The 21,527-nt window shown below is 39.1% G+C and overlaps 4 protein-coding genes and 2 non-coding genes across 6 annotated transcripts; 5 read left to right on the forward strand and 1 right to left on the reverse strand.

Annotated features, from left to right (window-relative positions):
* The first annotated feature begins 4,452 nt into the window (after nucleotides 1-4,452).
* LOC141595593 (copper transporter 5-like) lies at nucleotides 4,453-4,881 on the forward strand. Its single transcript, XM_074415560.1, has one exon. The coding sequence runs from the start codon at nucleotides 4,453-4,455 to the stop codon at nucleotides 4,879-4,881; it is 429 nt and encodes a 142-aa protein (XP_074271661.1).
* A 3,555-nt stretch (nucleotides 4,882-8,436) lies between these two features.
* LOC141595594 (uncharacterized) lies at nucleotides 8,437-9,102 on the forward strand. Its single transcript, XM_074415561.1, has one exon. The coding sequence runs from the start codon at nucleotides 8,437-8,439 to the stop codon at nucleotides 9,100-9,102; it is 666 nt and encodes a 221-aa protein (XP_074271662.1).
* A 162-nt stretch (nucleotides 9,103-9,264) lies between these two features.
* Nucleotides 9,265-11,946, forward strand: LOC141595596 (uncharacterized). The gene is made up of 5 exons (XM_074415562.1): nucleotides 9,265-9,716; nucleotides 9,898-10,294; nucleotides 10,455-11,146; nucleotides 11,306-11,407; nucleotides 11,493-11,946. Exons 1-5 carry the CDS (start codon nucleotides 9,265-9,267, stop codon nucleotides 11,944-11,946), a joined length of 2,097 nt encoding a protein of 698 aa, XP_074271663.1.
* Nucleotides 11,947-18,080: 6,134 nt separating this feature from the next.
* On the forward strand, nucleotides 18,081-18,154 carry TRNAI-AAU (transfer RNA isoleucine (anticodon AAU)). The gene has a single exon. It is a non-coding gene; the product is annotated as a tRNA-Ile (tRNA).
* A 726-nt stretch (nucleotides 18,155-18,880) lies between these two features.
* On the reverse strand, nucleotides 18,881-20,803 carry LOC141597133 (protein LURP-one-related 6). Its single transcript, XM_074417487.1, has 3 exons — nucleotides 20,471-20,803; nucleotides 19,976-20,224; nucleotides 18,881-19,468 (listed from the first exon to the last, which is right to left on the reverse strand). The coding sequence occupies exons 1-3, from the start codon at nucleotides 20,714-20,716 to the stop codon at nucleotides 19,325-19,327; spliced, it is 639 nt and encodes a 212-aa protein (XP_074273588.1). The 5' UTR covers nucleotides 20,717-20,803; the 3' UTR covers nucleotides 18,881-19,324.
* Nucleotides 19,048-19,121, forward strand: TRNAI-AAU (transfer RNA isoleucine (anticodon AAU)). The gene has a single exon. It is a non-coding gene; the product is annotated as a tRNA-Ile (tRNA).
* Nucleotides 20,804-21,527: the final 724 nt, after the last annotated feature.

The following is a 21,527-nucleotide window of genomic DNA, read 5'->3' on the forward strand; positions in this document are numbered from 1 at the left end:
AGCCTTTATAAGAACCTCCTTACCTGCTCTAGACAACAATTTCCCGCGCCAACCATTTAATCTTTTGCTTAACTTATCCCGAATGATATCAGTAATAGTCTTTTTTGAGCGACCAACAACAGTTGGTAACCCCAGGTACCGTGAGTGTTCATCCACTTCCACAACCCCCAATTTTTCGGCCACATTCCTTCGCTGGCCATTCGACACACCCTTGCTAAAAGAGACCATTGTCTTGTCGAGGTTAACAAGCTGACCCGAAGCCCTTTCATACTCCCTAAGAATATTATTTACCACCTCCGCTTCTTCAATAGTTGCCCGGACAAAGAAAATACTGTCGTCGGCAAACAAGAGATGGGATATTGTCGGGGCATTGGCAGTAATACGAATTCCATGGAGCGTCTGATTCTCGACCGCCCGCCTCAAAGAGTTGGACAGAACTTCCGCGCAAATAATAAATAAGTACGGGGAAAACGGGTCACCTTGTCTAAGCCCTCTAGACGGTCTAAATTCCTCCGAAGGGACACCGATAATCATTACCGAGAAGGTCACCGTGGTTACGCATTCCATTACCCTTTGTATTCACCTCTGGTCAAACCCCATCGACACAAGAACCCGCCTCAGAAAATTCCACTCTACCCTATCGTAAGCTTTGGCCATGTCCAATTTGATAGCCATATACCCCTCCGAGCTCCGGTGATTCTTCATATGGTGAAACATCTCGAAAGCGACCAAAATATTATCCGAGATAGCTCTCCCCGGCGTAAAGGCACTTTGATTCTCTGAGATGATCTCGTTCAAGAACAGCTTGAGGCGATTAGCTAGAATTTTGGAGACAAGCTTATAGACCACATTGCAAAGACTAATAGGCCTGAAATCCCGAATCTTATCCGGCGCTTTTTTTTTTCGGTATTAAGACAATATTAGTCTTATTTAATCTTTCCGGCGATAACTCTCCCCTCAAAATTTGAAGCACAGTACTCACCACTTCCGGCCCAATTACCTGCCAATATGTTTGATAGAATAACCCGTTCATCCCATCCGGTCCCGGTGCTTTCAGAGGATGCATTTGATTTAGGGCATCGACCACCTCCTCTTCTCGGTACTCAGCTCGTAACAGCAGGTTCATGCGCTCCGTGACACGCCCTTCGATTCCTTGTAACACTCCATCAAAATTTTCCGGGTTGGAAGAGGTAAAAAGCGTCTGAAAGTAGTCATTAGCTACCATGGCAACCTCGTCATCCCCCATTCGTTCCCTTCCAGTATCATCAATGAGGCTTCCTATATAATTTTTCCGTTTCCGCTCCCCTGCTCTCATATGGAAAAATTTGGTATTGCGATCCCCTTCCCGTAACCAAAGTGCCCTGGACCTCTGTCTCCAGTATTGCTCCTCTTGCCGGCTAAGACTCGCAATTTCAGCAACAATTTTACGCCGTCGTTGGACATTTTCAGGCGTTCTATCCTCTTCATTCAAGCGAGCCAATTGTCGTCTTTTCCTGTTCATGCTCCATCCTATTTTACCAATATGAATCTTTTTCCAAGCTTGTAGCTCGGATGCACACGCCTTCAAAGACTCCACTAAATCGCCTCGCCCTTTATCAAACCCACGAACCACAGCCTCCTCACAACCTTCCTCACCGACCCAGACTTGCTCAAAATAGAAACGATTCCGCATCACTCGCCCCTTCTCCCTTTTGTCGAACAACAATTTAATCGGGGCGTGGTCCGACCACTCCCGATCAAGGTGAATCAATTTGGCATAGGGAAACATATCAGTCCAAGCAGTCGTACACATAGCCCGATCGATCATACTCTGTCTGTTCGCTTCTCCACTTTGCCCATTATCGAAAGTAAATTGATACCCCTCCCAGGCTATATCCCTTAACCCACATTCATCCACTGCTCTTTAGAAATTAATCATTTGCCTCTGAGGTCGACTACCGCCTTTCATTTCCGTAGAAAATAGAATTTCGTTAAAGTCACCAATACATAGTCACGGAAGTGTCGACTGTCTACTCAATAACTGCAGCAACTCCCAGGACAAGTGTCTCTCAGCAACGTTCGGCCATCCGTAAAACCCAGTTACTCGCCACACCCTACTCTCCTCTTTGACAGTAAAATCCATGTAGTGCACTGAAGCCGAAACAAAAGTACAATCTATCTCCTTCTTCCATAGGAACGCAAGACCCCCCGACCTCCCCACACTATCCACTTCCAATCCATGATACCCTTCCAAGCCTTCCCTCACCCTCCGCATTTCACGACCACACAATTTCGTCTCGCATAAAAAGAGCATGGCCGGGGCTTCCCTTCGCACCAAAGCACGAAGGGATCTAACTGTGTCGGGGTTGCCCAAGCCCCGACAGTTAATGTTTAGGAGATTCATTTGGCCTGGCGGGGTTGAGCATCCTCAACCGCCGCCTCAGGTATTAAGACGCCCCCGTCTGTAGAAAGTTTAGACCTCTTCTCTTTCCCCGACTCCTCCTCCCCTGTTCGTTCACGCTTTCCTAGGCCACGGAGCTCAACGGTCCTCCCTAGCAGTTGGTGGGTGTCCCTGTTCAACCGTGACCACTTCTTGCCCCCCTCCTTCTTCTCCTTCCCCTTTTCACACTCCTTCACAGTACCCTTACTCCTCTCACCCTCACCCGTCTCCTCTCCATTCTCCAAATCCCTCATCAGCACCGAGCTCCTTACCACGGCCCCTGACCTCTCCTCGACATTCTCCCTAACCCCTTCACTTTGTTCTCCATTCAGCTCCCCTCCCATCTCCATAGCTTCCCCTTGTTCACTTAAAATTATCGCACCCCCTCCCTCTTTTAATAGCAGCTCATCTCCCTCCGTGTATTCCCTCCTTCCCTCCATTTTATCCCCTTTTTTACTCTTCAATTCCAGCGCCACAGCTTGTAACTTTTCAATCATCCTTGCAATGTCAAATTCAGTCTCGTCTTTTTTCACTTTGTCGTACTGACTGTTCAGGTCCCTTCGTGCCTTGCCCGACCCGTCATTTGATGTCTTCGTAACCTTCCATGGAGAAGCTCTAAGCCATTCCCCAAATTGCAACTCATCCTCTTCGTACGGTCCCTGGTCGCAATCCTTCTCGACATGCCCAATAACCCCACATCCGTAACAGAAAATAGGTAGCCGCTCATACTTCACATTGAACTCAGACGTCTGTCCTCCTCGAAGTTTAATAGGGATCAAAGCTTTCAATGGCTCTCGCACATCGTGGAGAACACGAATTCGAACTGCCCTATCCAAGTCATTATTCGGTCCCATTTCAGTCTCTATGAACGACCCTAGACACATCCCCACTCGCCTGAGATTTGCTACATTCGAGCGGCCAGCAATTGGGAGGTCGTATACACGTGCCCAAATTGGGAAATGGAAAAGAGGAACATCCGTAAGTTTACCTGATGTATTAGGCTCGTTAAAGCACCACATGAACTTGTCGAAGTGCCATGGTTGTCCCTCCAAAACCCTAGCTTTGTCTTTCTCCGACCCGAATTTAAAGATGAAAGTCTTCTCCTTAGCATCGACTACATTCCCTAGCGTTGGCATCGATGGATTCCATAATCGAATCATTGTCTCGATAGCAGCTTTCACATTAATCGCTCTTGACGACCAAATCTTTCCCACAAGCATCAGCGCACCCTTCTACACCCCATCAGAGGCTTCCTCCTCCCACTCAACTGCCCCACCATCACTATTAGACCCGCCACCCATTGGTTCCTTCCCGTTCTGTGGATGTCCCCGTGTCTCGTTCCTCTTCAGGCCCTGCATAAGAACACAAAGAAACAAAAGCAAACAAAAGCAACCTCACTCACGATGAGATACGTGAGAGAAGCCTCGATCGAAAGGATGAACTAAGAGAAAAGTAGACGGAACCCTAGAGATTTCGTGAGGAAACCCTAGGAGACTAAGAAATGTTATCATTTTAAGTCAAGACTATTATCTCGCGATGGGTCGTATCTGGGCTGAAATTTACGGGAAAAAAAATCGTGCTTAATCCATGTACGACACGACTTAGTTGGACACGGCACATTTGGGCCTTTGGCACTCTAAGCACGGCACAATACATACCGACACGGAGCTCACTTTCCCCTGCCTGGACCGTATCATTTTCTTCTTCAGGCACGATGGACCGGCACGAGTCATTGCCGCCCCTTTTTGTGACGTCTCTGATGACTATGCAGTATGTATTGATGATTAAAAATGTAGTAGTACAATAGTGTACGTCACATCAAACTTTGTACTACCATTTCAAAACGTAGAAAACAGGATAAAATGCCAAATTAGTTGTACACAACAATTGATTGGTTAATTCAAAGAAACCTCTCCATTTTCCTACCAATTTTCCTCTAAACAACCCCCGCTTTCCCCTTTCAATAAAATTCCCGAATCAAGTTCATAATCAATCAATCCAATCAAAACCCTTTTCCCCCAAATCAATCAAAAATGATGCACATGACCTTTTACTGGGGTAAAAAAGTAACTGTATTATTCGATTGGTGGAAGACCGAGTCATGGACGAGTTACGCCTTAACCCTACTCGTTTGCTTCCTCTTCGCCGTGTTTTACCAGTATATGGAAGATCGACGACTCAGCTTCTTAGCCATGGCGGTTGCGCCGCCGCATCAACAACCATCGATCGCCGCACCATTAATTCCGCGACTCGGAACTCGGGTGGGTAAATGGGTCCGAGTTGCGACAGCGGTGTTGGTGGGAGTTAATTCGGGGATTGCGTATATGTTGATGCTTGCAGTTATGTCGTTTAATTGGGGAGTTTTGATTGCGATTGTGTTGGGATTTGGTGTTGGTTATTTCTTGTTTAGAGCGAAGGAATATGAGGCTTTGATTGTTGAGGATACTTGTGCTTGTTCTTGATCACAAATTCGAGTCGAAGATGGCTGTATTGATTTTAAATTTAAAACGGGTCAAATACAACCACAAAAGCACAATATGCTCATGTTAGTTACCACTCATGTTATGTAATTTTAATTTATTACATGTACTTGTTTATAATGTAATTTAACTTTTGATCAGTTTGTGTTTTAGCAATACTTTTGATTTTACGGTTGACGTGATCGAATGTGAAGTAAAGGAATGGGCTGTATCCACTTGCCCAATTACTTGTTTTGGATGAATGTGAATATGTGATGCTCTTTTCAAAGCAATGAAAAACAATCAAATTTGTGGTTGATGCTAATGTCCTACTAAATTGATATTCCAATAAGAGAGTGGAGTACTCGCCAATGTCCTACGGTTATGGCTCATTCTTTATTTTTATTTGTTTGATTAACAGAATGGGATGAAATCCCAGATACCTACAATGAGTAGGATTCCAGAAAGTTTACAAGAAACATAAATACAACAAAAACGAGTATAAAAAAACCAAATAATTTATCCTTTTTAACACGAAAAACTTGCGTACTAGTATCACGCACCAAATCTCCTTTGTATAATCTTTTTCTCCTTCCATGATCTTAATATTGTCCAATTATTTAACCATTCCTCTAAAGTGTAGGGTAAAAGTGCTCTCCATAGTTTACACCACAATCCAAATCTCAAAAGCAATTTGTCCATTATAGAGGGCCAATAAGATAACTTTATTCTCGAAAATAGCTTCTTAACCAGTTACGATAAAAAAATACCCGTCATTTCCTCCCAAGTCATCTCAATCCACTTCATATCCTATCCCTTGTGGCCTTGTGTATACTCTTTTCCATAGCGTTACTCATAGAAGAATTTCATAACTTGGTAGTGCAAGCCTTTAGCCAGATCCATCTAAACCAAAGCCATATATGCATCCCACATAAGATGAAGACCAACCCCCTCTCATTATTTCTAAGAAGTTGACATTGTCATTGCACCACCACTTCTAATAAGTCTTACAAGAGAGGATTTAAATTGTATTTGTCCACACACATGAAGACGGTTTTTAGTCCCGATAATTTAATTTCAATAAACTTACTTCTACTACCATCCCCTCTACCATTTCAGGCCACACATTAAGCAGATCGTCAATGTCCAACCTTTTCACCAACCCCAAATCCCAACAACTTTTCTACATCTTTAGTCTTTCTTTCTTCCACAAACCTATCATTATCAGTCATCATCAGACCAAGGTTCAATGATGTCTTCCAAATTTACTTGTGCCCTATTTGCGACGATTTCATCTCTTAAGAGTTGGTCTTCCGCTTTCCTGCTCGACTTTTTTTTTTTAATCTTTGGTGCTCTTGCGATTAAACTCCTTTGCCGAAGACTTGGATTTTCTCTTGAACTTTTTGGCTTTGAAAATCTTATGGAAGGCAGGAGGACAATCATCATCATAAGACAAAGTGTCTGATAGATTTTCTATATGTGCACCGTCTAATCTCCGTCTCATTGAAATTAGGTCCATTTCCTCATTAGTATCATAATTGACATTTCTAGTCAAGGTTACCGTCCTCTCACTTTCTTTTGATTGGTCATTATCCTTAGGTGTTTCAGCAGCCGTAGCCATGTTCTCAGAAAATTTAGCTCCCTCACAATTTTGGACACGAAACTCGGTGTGGTTATTGACTGATAGTGTATCGTCTCATTGATAGGATGACAAATTCAAGTTGAGCTCAGGTGGTTTGATATGACATGTAGTCAAGTTTGACCCTTCCCTAATAAAACCGACTTTCCAATGCAAAGTTATTGACTGATAGTGTATCCTATTCTTTATTTTCAACCCAGGTTGATTGAATAATGAATTTTGGGTAGCGACTTTCAGTGCAAGATCACTGAATATTGCTACATGTTCGGAATTGATGCATAAGCAAGTTAAGGTATTTACAAGGGCCGAAGTTTAAGGATGATCAAGTATTGTTAGTTGCAATGATTTGGATATTTTGTATCGGAGGAAAAGATTTAGTATGGGTGACAACTCTGGTGAGTGTCGTTATTACTTATTTGTCTAATGGTTTCTTGCGAATCAATGAATCATTCTCAAACGTTAATTGTTTGTGATCCTTGAGAATAAGGATCATTTTTTGGGGTCGTTAATATACACACAAGTTATAAGTGAAAGGTAATTTAATAGCTTATCCAGGATATTTGTTTAAATTACTTTATTAGGTACTCTTAACATAAAGTGCTAGGGCCTAATAAATGTAATTATCAAGGAATTCAATTAATCAAACCTTGTTTATTCATCTTCACCTACATCCTTCCTGTTGCACCAGTTTTATTGATGATGACAAGTCCTTCACTTTTATCCCTCTAATTTAATGGTGTGTGCTAGACGTGTGTTTGACAGGTCCACGAGTAGATCGTATTTGCTCGGAAGAAAAGTTGGACGTTACTTGGATCGTGCCTTGGATTGGGTCTAGAAATATGTAAGGGTATAAAATATGTGTTTACTCTTTTGTTCGGTCCAATAATTCACGGCTTATTATTTTGGTCAAAATACTTTCAAAATAAGATATTTTCCTTTGAATTGTTTTTGGTTAAAAATTTCCGTGGGATTCACCACTGCTTGCTCTACAAGAAATATCTTTTTGTTTTGAGGAGTTGGTGTTTGAAAAGGCAACTAAAAATATTATGGTCAAAGATTTTGTCTAAAGATTAGTTGCTTAACAAAAAAGATTTAATTAGGTCAAATCTTCAGCAAGTATAAAAGACGGAAGAATCTTTTGTTAAAGTCAACCAAGTATTGACGTGAGTTTTGAGCGTAAAAAATAAGTTCTCAAGTTTTCAGCAAAGTCAGTAGTGCTTGTTCTTAAAAGTATTTTTTGCAAAACGATTAGAACGACTTTTGTTTTTGAGTTTGCAAAATAGCTTTTTAAAGCCGTGTTTTATAAGATCGTTCTTGAGTACACATATTCTTATACTCATAAGAATATTTTGTCTCCATCGTTCCAACTGTTGAACCATATAAGGAGACAATTTGTGTTGTAATTTTCACTTTTTGTGAGAGAGTGTTTTTGGGGTACGGGGTTGTACTCGAGTCGCACGATCGGGGTTGATCGTGGGGGTTTTCTTTGTAATCGAGTTTGGTTATAAAGGAAATAATAATAAGAGAGAGGGTGGACGTAGACCTTTAGAGAGTAGGTCGAACCACGTTAAAAATCGTGTGTCTCTTGCTTTCTTTATTTCGTTTGCCTTTGTTTTTATTTGTTTTTCCTTTTTGATTCACGTATTCACTCAAACGAACAATACAAAGACAACTCGATTGTTTGAACAATCACCGAGACATTCAATTAGCTTTGTGTATTGTTTCAGAAGGAAATTCGTGAACGACCTAGTGCTTTAATTTCGCATTAATTTTTAAAAGGGTACTTAATTCACCCCCTCCCCCTCTTAAGTACCGGATCGATAAACTCAACAATTGGTATCAGAGCCTCGTGCTCTTGATTGCCTTACAGCAAAGAGTTTGATCCTTTTTGAGTTTATTCTTTTGTACTTTATTTTATCATGAATTCCAAGTCTGTCAAATGTCCTGTCTTTGATGGCACGGACTATGGCTGGTGGAAAAATCGTATGATGCATTTCATACAAGGAACAGATTATGAATGTTGGGTAATCATCGAAAATGGTCCCCTAGCTATCACTACCACCAATGCTAATGGTGTGTCTAGTGCAAAAGCACCCAAGGACTACACATCTGATGATTACAAAAAGGCGGAGAAGAATGTTAGGGCTATATCACTCCCGCAATCCGAATTGGTGAATCGAAACCGTCGAATTGCGGGATGTAAAACGGCTAAACAAATTTGGGATAGCTTATCTCTAGCCTATGAGGGGACCGTGCAAGTAAAGAAACAACGCATTGATCTCTTAATGCAACAATATGAAAACTTTAGAATGCACGAGGATGAACCCATAAAAAGCATGTCTTCACGTTTTTCAAGCATAACTAACGAACTTTCAAATCTTGGTAGACAATTTGAAACTGAGGACATTGTCCGTAAAATTTTAAGAAGTCTTACCAGGAAATGGGGACAAAAAGTCACGGCCATTGAAGAGTGTAGAGATTTAGCCACTCTTACCTATGAAGCTTTAATGGGATCTCTTATGGCACACGAAATAACACTTGACAATGATGTCGAAGAGAAACCCAAAGCTAAGGGTCCGCCTTGAATGCCGTCTCAAGTGATAATGAAAGTGATCTTGAGGAGGAAGTTGCTTTCTTTGTCTAAAAGAATTGCCAAAATAATTAGAAAGCAAAATCAAGGAAAGTTCGAAAGTTATAAACCAAAGAAATCTGTTTCCTCATCTTCCTCATCTCGTTCTACCTCTAGAATGGGATGTTTCAAATGCGGTGAACGGGATCATCAGATCCGAAATTGCCCTAAATGGGAAGAGGAAAAAGCTAAGGACAAGCGTGAAAAGTCTAAGCAGGAGTACAAACGTGCAATGATAGCTGCTGTATGGGGTGAGTCCGACTCAGAGGACGAGGAACCTTCTGAAAATGAGAAAGATGAGAAATTCTGCCTACGGTCTACCTACAAGCCTAGATCTCAACGAAGAAGGGATGATGACTCTCTAAGGTGTCTCATGGCTCACTCTGATGCATCGGATAGCGAATCCGAAGATGAGGTAAATCTCTCGAATCTCAAAATTAAGATTAGGTCTTTGTCTAAAGAAAAAATTGTAAGATTGCTTGATGAGACTTTGGATACTAGTTATGAACAAAACAAGCGTCTTGAGGCTATGCAATCTGAAATTGAAAGTATTGCGGAGGAGAATATAGAGTTAAGACGAAATCTGAAGAACATACAAACAAATGACGACCTGATCGTTCAACGATCTCACTGCTGAAAACGAGTCCCTTGTTAATAAAATCCACGTCTTAACAAATGAACTAGATGAGATTAAAAAATTACATGTTACTAGTTCAACCACTTATTCTGAAATTCGTTCCAAATTTGATAGACTTAATGTTGATTATGATGCTCTCCTTGGTAAGAATAAGAAATTACTTGTGAAAGTTACTAATTTGGAGACCGATTTAAGTAATGCAAGAAATGTAGTTGCTAAATGGGAAGGTAGTACTACCGTCCTAGATTTTCTAGTCAATCAGTCTAAGAACAACAATAAACTTGGATTAGGCTATGACTCACGTTCTGATTTCAGGCAGGGCGGTTCTCAATATCGTACTGTCTGGATCCCTGAACAGAAAGTAAACACTCCTCCCGACTGTTCAATTCAGACTGACGCCAGTACTGTTGAGATTAAAAGATCTAAACCCATCGAGAGAGATTTTCGTAAGCCTAAGTACGTGGGTCTACCTGAATACACTATTTGCAAATTTTGTGGACACACAGGTCACGTATTTAATGCGTGTAAAAAACGCTTAGGTCATTTGGATCGAAACATAAGAGTTGTTAAGAAAATGTGGATTAGAAAAGATGTTTTAGATACTGTTCGTCATAAGAAGGGACCCAAACTTGTTTGGGTTCCTAAATCATCTAACTAATTCTCTTTTGCAGGGCCATATGAGAGGAGGCAGCCGTTGGTATCTTGATAGCGGATGTTCACGACACATGACAGGTAATAGAAACCAATTCCTCTCATTATCGGCCTACAACGGTGGAAATGTGACATTTGGAGATAACAAAAAAGGTGAAGTAATTGGTATTGGTAAAGTCGGTAAGTCTCTTTCACATTCCATTGATGATGTGCTGCTTGTAAAGGGTCTCAAACACAATTTGATTAGTATTTCTCAATTATGTGACAAAGGAAATAAAGTTGAATTTCATGCAAACCTTTGTTATGTAATCAAAGAAAGTACAAATGAAATTGTTCTTCAAGGTAAGAGAGTCAATAACATTTATGTGGCTGACTTAGGAAGCATTCCTAGGGAAACCATTAAATGTTTGTCGGTAATGCAAAACGATCCTAATTTATGGCATAAGAGGTTTGGACATGTTGGTTTTTCATCTCTAAACAAACTTTACAAACTCGATTTAGTGGAAGGTCTACCTTCTATGAAGTTTGAAATTGATGGAGTTTGTGATGTTTGTGCTCGATGCAAACATGTCCGAAGTTCCTTTAAATCTAAAAGGGTTGTTAGCACCACTAAGCCTCTAGAACTCATTCACATGGATTTGTGTGGTCCGATAAGGATTAGAAGCCGAGGTGGAAGTCTTTATGTATGTGTTCTAGTGGACGATTATTCACGGTTTGTTTGGACTTTATTTTTGCATGCTAAAAGTGAAACTTTTGAAGAATTCCAAGTTTTAATTAAGAAACTCCAAAACAAACTCGGTCACAAATTGATCTCCATTAGAACCGATCATGGAAGAGAATTTGAGAATGATTCGTTTATATCTTTTTGCAGGGAACATGGCATTGATCATAACTTTTCTGCTCCTAGAACACCGCAACAAAATGGTGTAGTGGAAAGAATGAATAGAACTTTGGAGGATATGACAAGATCCATGTTACTTTGTAGCGAGCTACCTAGAAACTTTTGGGTCAAGTCGTGAACACACGACTTGTTATATTCGTAATCGTGTTGCTATTAGATCTATCCATAAGAAAACGCCTTATGAGCTTCTATATGGGCGAAAGCCAAACATTTCACATTTCCGCTGCTTTGGATCAAAATGTTATGTTCACAACAATGGCAAAAATAATTTGGGAAAATTTGATCCAAGAAGCGATGAGGCGGTTTTCATTGGATATTCAAACGAAAGCAAGGCCTATAAAGTTTACAATAAAAGAACAATGTGTTTTGAGGAAAGTGTACATGTAATTTTCGATGAAACTAATGTGCTTAACGCTGAATTGCAGGATGATGATGACTTTGAGATTGGATTTATAAGAGATGATCCACCTGAACTAGAGGAGAATCCCTCATCGTTGGAAGGAACAGTGCGTAATAGTCCACTTAATTCAGGGGGAAATGAAGAACACGATCCGTCAAGTCCCGGAAAATCACCAAGTTCAGGCGTCTCGAACAGACAATGCACGGTCTAATGAGACAAATCAGGCCTCAAAGAGCTCAAATACGTCAAGAAAGACAAATACGGATGTTGAGCGAGAATCGAACGTAACCCAAGATCGTTCGGTCTTCAGATACGAATGTCGAGCGTAATCAAACAGAACCAAAAGATCGTTCAATCTACACCAGAAACAGAAACATTTGTTCCTCGACGTTGGAAGCATCAAAGTTCACATCCAATGGATAACATTTTGACTGACATTCATGAGGGAGTCAAAACTAGATCTTCTTTAAGAAATTTTTGTGCCCATTATTCATTCTTATCAGAATTAGAACCCTCTAACATTAATGATGCTTTAACTGATCCTGATTGGGTTATTGCTATGCAGGAGGAGCTTAACCAATTTGAACGAAGCAAGGTGTGGCACTTGGAACCACGTCCAAGAGATCGTTCCGTCATAGGAACGAAATGGGTATTTCGAAACAAATTAGATGATGCAGGTGTGATTGTGAGAAACAAGGCTAGACTTGTAGTGCAAGGATACAATCAACAGGAGGGGATTGATTACGATGAAACATTTGCACCAGTGGCGAGACTTGAAGCCATTCGTCTCCTTATTGCTTTTGCCGCTCATATGGGTATCAAACTCTTTCAAATGGATGTTAAGACCGCGTTTCTTAATGGCTATTTGCAAGAGGAAGTGTATGTTGAACAACCTCCCGGTTTTTTAGATAGTAATTTTCCTAATCATGTTTATAAATTAGATAAGGCACTTTATGGTCTTAAACAAGCACCTAGGTCTTGGTATGATAGACTATCAAAGTTCCTTATTGAAAATGGCTTTCAAAGAGGTTCAGTTGACAAAACATTATTTCTAAAACCGGTGAAGGAGGACTTATTAGTTGTTCAAATTTATGTAGATGATATCATTTTTGGAGCAACTAATGATGTTTTATGTGCATATTTCTCCAATCTTATGCAATCGGAGTTCGAGATGAGCATGATGGGCGAGCTAGGATTCTTTTTGGGTCTTCAGATAAAGCAAACCACACATGGCATAATGATCCATCAAAGAAAATACATCAAGGAGATGCTAAAGAAATTTGGTATGACTACAGCTAATCCATTTCCTACACCTATGTGTTCTACACTCAAACTTGACAGAGACGAAAAAGGTAAAAGTGTAGATGAAAAGGTGTATCGAGGTATGATAGGCTCTCTTTTATATCTCACAAACTAGTCGTCCGGATATTCTTTATAGTGTATGTTTGTGTGCCCGGTTTCAATCAAATCCCAAAGAATCACACCTAACAGCTGTAAAACGCATTCTTCGGTATTTGATTGGTACTCAGGACTTATATTTATGGTATCCTATGGATTGCAATTTCACTCTCACGGGGTACTCAGATGCAGATTATGCAGGTTGCTCAGTTGAAACAAAAAGTACATCTGGTATTGCCACCTTTGTAGGACCGTGTCTTATCTCTTGGGCTTCCAAGAAACAAAATACGGTTGCTCTATCTACTGCTGAGAGTGAATATGTCGTGTTTTTGCTCAATGTTGTGCTCAAATCCTATGGGTAAGACAACAGCTGCGGGATTACGGTATGATCATTAATTGTGTTCCCATTCTTTGTGATAACACTAGCGCAATTAGTATTTCTAAAAATCCCGTTCAGCACTCCAAGACAAAACATATTGACATTCGTCATCATTTTCTTCGTGATAATGTAGAAAAAGGGAACATAAGCTTAAAATTTTGTAAAACGGAAGATCAGTTGTCCGATATTTTTACTAAACCTTTGGCTAGAGAACAATTTGAGAAAATTCGGTTGGAATTGGGTCTTTTGAATGATAGCTCATAGTCAATTTTGTCCTAACTTTAATCTCTCAATGATTGACTAGACGGGAGTCGTTGCGTCTTTAAGTTGATAATTTGTCCTAATGTTATTGCACCTAGCAGTAGTCTACTTACTCTAGTCGGTTCTCTCATATAGACTAGTAATGGGCGGACAAACTGTATGATGTTACTGTTCTACACAATCAGCATATTTTTCTTGGCAAAAGAAGCAAACCTATCCTAAATCTAACCAACAAGCCCAAGCCCACATGACCAAAATCCCTTCACCCGTCAAATACCCTCAACCCAAATCAAATCCCCAAATTAAACCTAAACCCTCAAAATCCTAAATCACTTCCCTTATTCCGCGGTAACAATGGCGAAAAAGAAAACCAAAGCCGCCTCCAACCGCTCTAAGCCTCCTACTCCCACCATACCCGAGAACCTTACCCCACCGGAAACCACACCCTCCACCGTAACCCAGCCGGAATCAACCAACATACCCACCAACACTTCACCTAAATCAAAGGTTCCCAAAATTAAACCTGTTAATCCTTCCACTACCAAATCCACCCGTTCACAACCAGTGCTTGCCGCCACTCTCGAGCCGCCAGTTACGGAGAACGAGGAGTCACCACAGCATGAGCCCAAATCTCGGGTGGTTCCAAAGCGGGCTGTACGGGGTCGTCGAGGAATCGTCATTAAAGAACCAGTGGCTAATGGTGAAGAGAATGTGAATACAGATCAAGTAAGGGGTAAAGGGAAAGCAAAGATGGTATATGATGACGATACTGATGATTGGCTTGATTCTGTTGCGGAGAGTTTAAAAACTCTACAGGTGTTATCGAAGGGAAAGTGCCGATCTGTTAAGAGGAAGCGTAGAGATGAAGATGACGGGGATGATGATGGTGATACTTCGGGTGTGAAAGCGACTCTTGCCACCTCTGTTGATAAGGATAGGGTGCGGGCCGTTCTTAAAGCTGTGGGGATGTCTGATACGGCGTTAAAGACCTGTCTTCGCCTCTGTGAGCACACGGTTCTTCCAGGCCGGTACTATCCTCGAGAATGGTTAGAATCTAAAGCTGCCTTTACTTTTTTCCTTGATATTTTGACTCAACAAGGATGGTTAGAAATGTTTAGTAAGCACACGGTTGTATTTATACCTGAAATAATTCAATTTTATCAGTCTGTCATGGTGAATACCTCTGGTGATCTGTTGTTTGCTAAAGTTAACAATAAAGATGTTAGTTTAAAAGCTGAAGAGTTTGCGGCCATGTTTGCTATTCCGTGTGAAGGACTCGAATTGGCTGATAAGGGTGGGTGGCCGCCTCTTGAGGACAGTGGACCGTTGACTGTTTTACAATATTTTAACTCAGATGCAGATCTCAAAACCAATATCTATCCTAGTAGTCTTGACGGTCCTCATCGATTTCGTTTAATCGTGTTCCGCACCATCACCCCTAGAAACACGTCTCGCGGTTCTTGCTCTATTAATGATTTTCGCTTATCTATCATCTTATGATGGGTAAGTTTAAATCGGCATCCGCCGTGTTTCAAAGATATAAAAGAAGTTGCCATTGCGATTCAAACTGCACTTGAACAAAAGAAGCGAGAATTGCCTTATGGTATGTGGTTAACTCATGTTTTGTGGCAGAAAAAGATTTTGTCTTCTGAAGATGGTTATTGTGTCACAATGAAGGATTGTATGAAAAATGGGTTACTGGGTCAGATGCACCTCCGAATTGCAGATGACAGGTTGGTTGGGTTGCGTGACGATGGATATGCTGGTGCTAGCTCTGGAAATTCTCACGAGGTTATTGCTCAGCTGGTGACTCTCTCTGACACCATGATTGGTGGTCTTGGGAAAATTGCAGCAGAACTGGCTGAAATCAAAACTACCCTCGCTCCTCTTCTCTCCATGCCTGGCCTACTTCAACAGCTCCTAGCCCTTCTTTCAAAAAAACCATGACCTGCCCTCTATCTTTTGCCTACTTAATTCTGATGCTTTTGTGTATAATTAGTACTTTATTTAGTCGTCCTTGCTTATTACGATGATGTCTTTTGACTGTGTCCGGTAGCTGCTACTTGGTGTCTTTGACTATGGTCATTCCATTGACTTATTTTGCGCATCCCTCTCCTTTTGATGATGTCAAGAGGGGGAAAAATTTAGGACTTCTAGTACTTAGTAGCTATCTGGATTTAGACCTTGATTGTGACGATCTTTCTCACTACGTTCTAATGCACTTTGGTTTAGTTATTTCACTGATCGTATTGTTTCCTATTTCTCCGTTATTCTTTGTCTTGGATCTTCTGGAATGTTTTTGCAGGTGTATTCCAATATTGAGGGGGAACTTCTTTAGGGACTTGCCATCATCAAAGGGGGAATTTGTTGCACCAGTTTTATTGATGATGACAAGTCCTTCACTTTTATCCCTCTAATTTAATGGTGTGTGCTAGACGTGTGTTTGACAGGTCCACGAGTAGATCGTATTTGCTCGGAAGAAAAGTTGGACGTTACTTGGATCGTGCCTTGGATTGGGTCTAGAAATATGTAAGGGTATAAAATATGTGTTTACTCTTTTGTTCGGTCCAATAATTCACGGCTTATTATTTTGGTCAAAATACTTTCAAAATAAGATATTTTCCTTTGAATTGTTTTTGGTTAAAAATTTCCGTGGGATTCACCACTGCTTGCTCTACAAGAAATATCTTTTTGTTTTGAGGAGTTGGTGTTTGAAAAGGCAACTAAAAATATTATGGTCAAAGATTTTGTCTAAAGATTAGTTGCTTAACAAAAAAGATTTAATTAGGTCAAATCTTCAGCAAGTATAAAAGACGGAAGAATCTTTTGTTAAAGTCAACCAAGTATTGACGTGAGTTTTGAGCGTAAAAAATAAGTTCTCAAGTTTTCAGCAAAGTCAGTAGTGCTTGTTCTTAAAAGTATTTTTTTGCAAATCTGATTAGAACGACTTTTGTTTTTGAGTTTGCAAAATAGCTTTTTAAAGCCGTGTTTTATAAGATCGTTCTTGAGTACACATATTCTTATACTCATAAGAATATTTTGTCTCCATCGTTCCAACTGTTGAACCATATAAGGAGACAATTTGTGTTGTAATTTTCACTTTTTGTGAGAGAGTGTTTTTGGGGTACGGGGTTGTACTCGAGTCGCACGATCGGGGTTGATCGTGGGGGTTTTCTTTGTAATCGAGTTTGGTTATAAAGGAAATAATAATAAGAGAGAGGGTGGACGTAGACCTTTAGAGAGTAGGTCGAACCACGTTAAAAATCGTGTGTCTCTTGCTTTCTTTATTTCGTTTGCCTTTGTTTTTATTTGTTTTTCCTTTTTGATTCACGTATTCACTCAAACGAACAATACAGCACAACTCTGATTGTTTGAACAGTCACCGAGACTGTTCAATTAGCCTGTGTATTGTTTCAGAAGGAAATTCGTGAACGACCTAGTGCTTTAATTTCGCATTAATTTTTAAAAGGGTACTTAATTCACCCCCTCCCCCTCTTAAGTACCGGATCGATAAACTCAACACTTCCTCTCAATTATCCTCATTTTACCTTGAAAACCAAGTGATTTTTTTCCACACAATCACCTCAAATTCTAGTAACTACAACCTCTTAAGTCTTAATTCCCAAAATTGAACATTTGATTGAGCCAGAAGGGATATATGATAACGTCTCCCTAACCCTTACAAACGTGAGTTAATTTAGCTAATAAAGTTATTAACATATTATACCATTTGAGTTTATCCCACTATTTATTTTCAAATATATTATTATAAATCCCTCTATATAAAGAAGTTCAACAGTAGTTTTATATTCACGATAAATCTCTTGTACTAGTAAGTTTATGTCTCTATGTTTCCAATTGTTATGGGCAAATTGGTTGGTGTTTGTCTAGTGGTCAACACGAGAAAGAATTTTACGGTCTTAGTAATCCAATCTGACACAAATTTGGACTAAACCCGATAATATACACACACAAAAAAAAAAAAAAATTAAAAAACAATTGACAAACCAACTAATTGCTCCCCTGACATACAAAATATATCAAGTTCAGGTATTTCTTTAACAATCTCAAAACTCACAAGTACAAGTCACAAGGCACTTGTCTCAATTAATTTTAATTCTTAAAATTCCTTTTGTTTAAATAACATTGTTGACTGAATCACTTCTCAAGAAACAGATTCGTAGATGTTTATATATCGCCCGTAATTACATTATAGGTAGTAAAAAAAAGAAAAAGGAAAAAGAAAGAGCAACAATCAACAGATGCAACTAAGATTTAAATTAAAAGCTTCGCTTTTCCAACAAACCGGCCTATTAGCTCAGTTGGTTAGAGCGTCGTGCTAATAACGCGAAGGTCGCAGGTTCGAGACCTGCATAGGCCATTTTTTATTATAATTTTTTAATTTTTCTAGAAATGAAAGCTATACAATCAACTATATAATCTGCAACACATAGAGGCTATCAATAAATAGCAAAACAAAAAAACGAGCAATGTCGACTGGACATGAGATTGGTTGTCATGCAGGACACTAACATGTCGTAGACTCATGGTAGATGTAGTCGAGAACCGCAATGACTCCGATTAGCAAACACTAATGTCTCCATAACCCTTATAAATGTGAGTTAATTTAGCTAATAAAGTTATTAAAATATTATACCCAATCATTTAAGTTTATCGCACTATTTATCTTCAAATATGCTCTTATAAATCCCTCTGTATAAGAAGTTCGACCATAGTTTCATCTTCTCGGTAAATCTCTTGTACTAGGAAGTTTGTTATGACCCATGGGTTGAGGTTTGCCTAATGGTAAAAGATGAGATTTTTGTGAATTAAAATCCCATATTTGAATCCCTTTCCAATTGTCTCTTTTATATTGTATCTTTTCCGTAAAAATTCATGAGAAAGAGTTTTACGGTCTTAGTAATCCTTTCTAACACGAATTCGGACTAACTGAATGCTATATACTTTACACACACGAAAAAAAAGAAAAAAAAATGAAAACCCAACTAATTGCTCCCTGACATACAAAGTATATCAGTTTCGTGTATTTATTTTAACAATCTCAAAACTCACAAGTCACAAGGCAGTTTACTTGTCTCAATTAATCTTTTTGTTTAAATCACATAGTTGAATCCCTTCTCAATAGACAGATTGGTAGATGTTTAATGTTTATATATCGGCCGTCCTTACATTTTAGGTAAAAAAAAAGAGCAACAAGCAACAGATAAACAAGATATAAAGTAATATGTAAAAGCTTCGCAATTCCAACAAACTGGCCTATTAGCTCAGTTGGTTAGAGCGTCGTGCTAATAACGCGAAGGTCGCAGGTTCGAGACCTGCATAGGCCATTTTCCATTTTTTTTTAATTTTTTCGAAATGAAAGCTATACAACTATGTGTTAGATAAATATCCATGAATTATTGAAACAAAATATAATGTCACTAAGAAATCAAACTAATTACCATCAACAAAAGCAAATAAAAGTAGCAATGTCCACTGGAAATGGGATTTGTTGTCATGTACTCATGTAGGATCGGATAAGCAAAAACTCTTAACATCTGGTCGACTCATGGTAAATGTAGTCGAGAACCGCAATGACTCCGCAAACAAAGGCTTGATCCACCCCTGGTTGTACTACCACATGATATACATCTTTGCTTTTCATTACCCTCACTATTTCTTCTCTTGTCCCAACCTGCGTATCAAAATATATAGGGTCTTATATGATACGGTCGCATATGGGAGATAGACATGGATGTTATCTAGAAGGACAAATTGTCAAAACAGACCTATAATTAAACTTTGTTTTACGTACTACGTAGTACGTACTATTGAAGACTTAAATGATTTAAATGCAAATCAAGTTAATAAAGGGATTTGCATATTGCCCATATATACAAATTATACATGGTGGTTGTTTTTTATCAACAACAATCCTTGGTGGTGATGGAATAAAGGTTATTCTAAAACAATCCACTATTTTTTAGGTTATATAGCCCCTTCATAGAATAAGTATCTAGCTAGTTAACATCAACTTGTAAAAGGGTATCAATGTATCATGGTAAGGAAATAATTCAGCTAAGTGATTCCATGCAATAATTGATTATGTAATACTCTGTACTTGTTAGCATTAAATTATGTAATTGAGCGGGTTTGAAAATATATAAGGCAGTTTTATATAAATATTTGAATTTAGATGGACCTGAGCTATGATGTTCCCGGCCGAGTCAAGGATACGACAATCTCTATCAGGAAAATAGCCTTCAACCTCAAAATTGCAATCTTTTCTACCACGGTGTAGCGTCTTAGGCTCAGTTGAAATCCTAATTGCATTTGATCTTGAGAAACATGCATTTGGTTCTTTTATGCTGAAAACCGTTTTTTGTAATCCGTCATTGTCGTAATATCCTTTCCATTTCTTGTTAATGCTCAACGCCTGTACTATTCCGCCCTATCATAATACGATGCACAAAAATAAGGTACAAATACATTAATAAAACATCGAAAACAACGTTATCCCAGTAACTCAAGCCTACTATCCATGACGAGATAATAAGGTTAAACTAGGAACACGAATTGTGTCAACTAATATCAACTTCCTATTATTTGTGGCAAATGAAATACGACAAGTAGCCGCGCCATGTCTGGCTACAAAATAAGGGGATTCGAATATGCAACCTATTATGGCCAGACATACCTGTTGTCGGATAAGAAGGACGGCATCACCATCACTATCAAGAAGCATCAACTCTCCTTTCCTACCAAGAGTACCACAACCAGCCACCTGAAAAACAACCTTTTGGCTACAATTAGTAACCACAAACCCGCCACCACCCACCATAAGCGGCCGTCGTCTTACAACTAAAACAACTTGTGACGTTGAACAATACATCTTGCTTATTATTGGCATTATAATGCTATTACTCCTAGAAACCGTCCCCATTTTTCTTTAAGTAATTTTTTCCTTAAGTCATAAGGTTGTTATATAAGAGTATAAAGAGTGAAGAATAAGGAAGAATAAAAAAGGAATAAAGAGTAGCTAGAAATGTTTGGCTAAGATTGACTACTTGACATGTAGAAAAGGTTGGACATGCATTGACGTTTCGTAGTAAGCAAGGAGGCAACGAATAAGGAAGTCTCCTTTACATATAAAGTATAGAGTTAGGTTGTTAGTTTGATGTGCTCCCATACGGGTGTTATATTAATAACAACGTCTCTTACGTGACTTTATCAAATTTGACGTATTGAACCATGAGTAAGATTATAATTATGATATCTTTTCACACATGTACGTACATGAGTGTTTCGTAGATTTTAGGGCTCGTGTTCGAAAAAATGGTACAAGTATTTCAAATTACATCGGAACTTTTTAAACCGTATTATTGTATTTTTTTTTTGAAGAAAATTATTGTATTAGTGCAAGGTTATGTTACATTGTACTTCGTCCGCACGATTAGTTTTCAACTTGAGTCCGGCCGGTTTTAGTTTTAACAGAAAATCTTTATATATGAGTGTACATTTCATAATATTTGCTCATATTTTGAAAATATTGGAGTATTAAATCACCTTTTCAATTTTCAATGAGATACGTAATTCTAAACTTTCTTCTTTGAGTTACTCTATTTAATGTGCCTTAAGGGCTTATATCAGAATGTAAGATATAGAAGAAGGTTGTATATATGAATTGCATTTACAGTGATCATAATACAAACTATTTATAGGATTTACATAGAGTATGAAAACTATAAGTCTAT

This window comes from Silene latifolia, chromosome 8 (genome assembly GCF_048544455.1).
Source record: "Silene latifolia isolate original U9 population chromosome 8, ASM4854445v1, whole genome shotgun sequence".
In the NCBI taxonomy this organism is placed as follows: Eukaryota; Viridiplantae; Streptophyta; class Magnoliopsida; order Caryophyllales; family Caryophyllaceae; genus Silene; species Silene latifolia.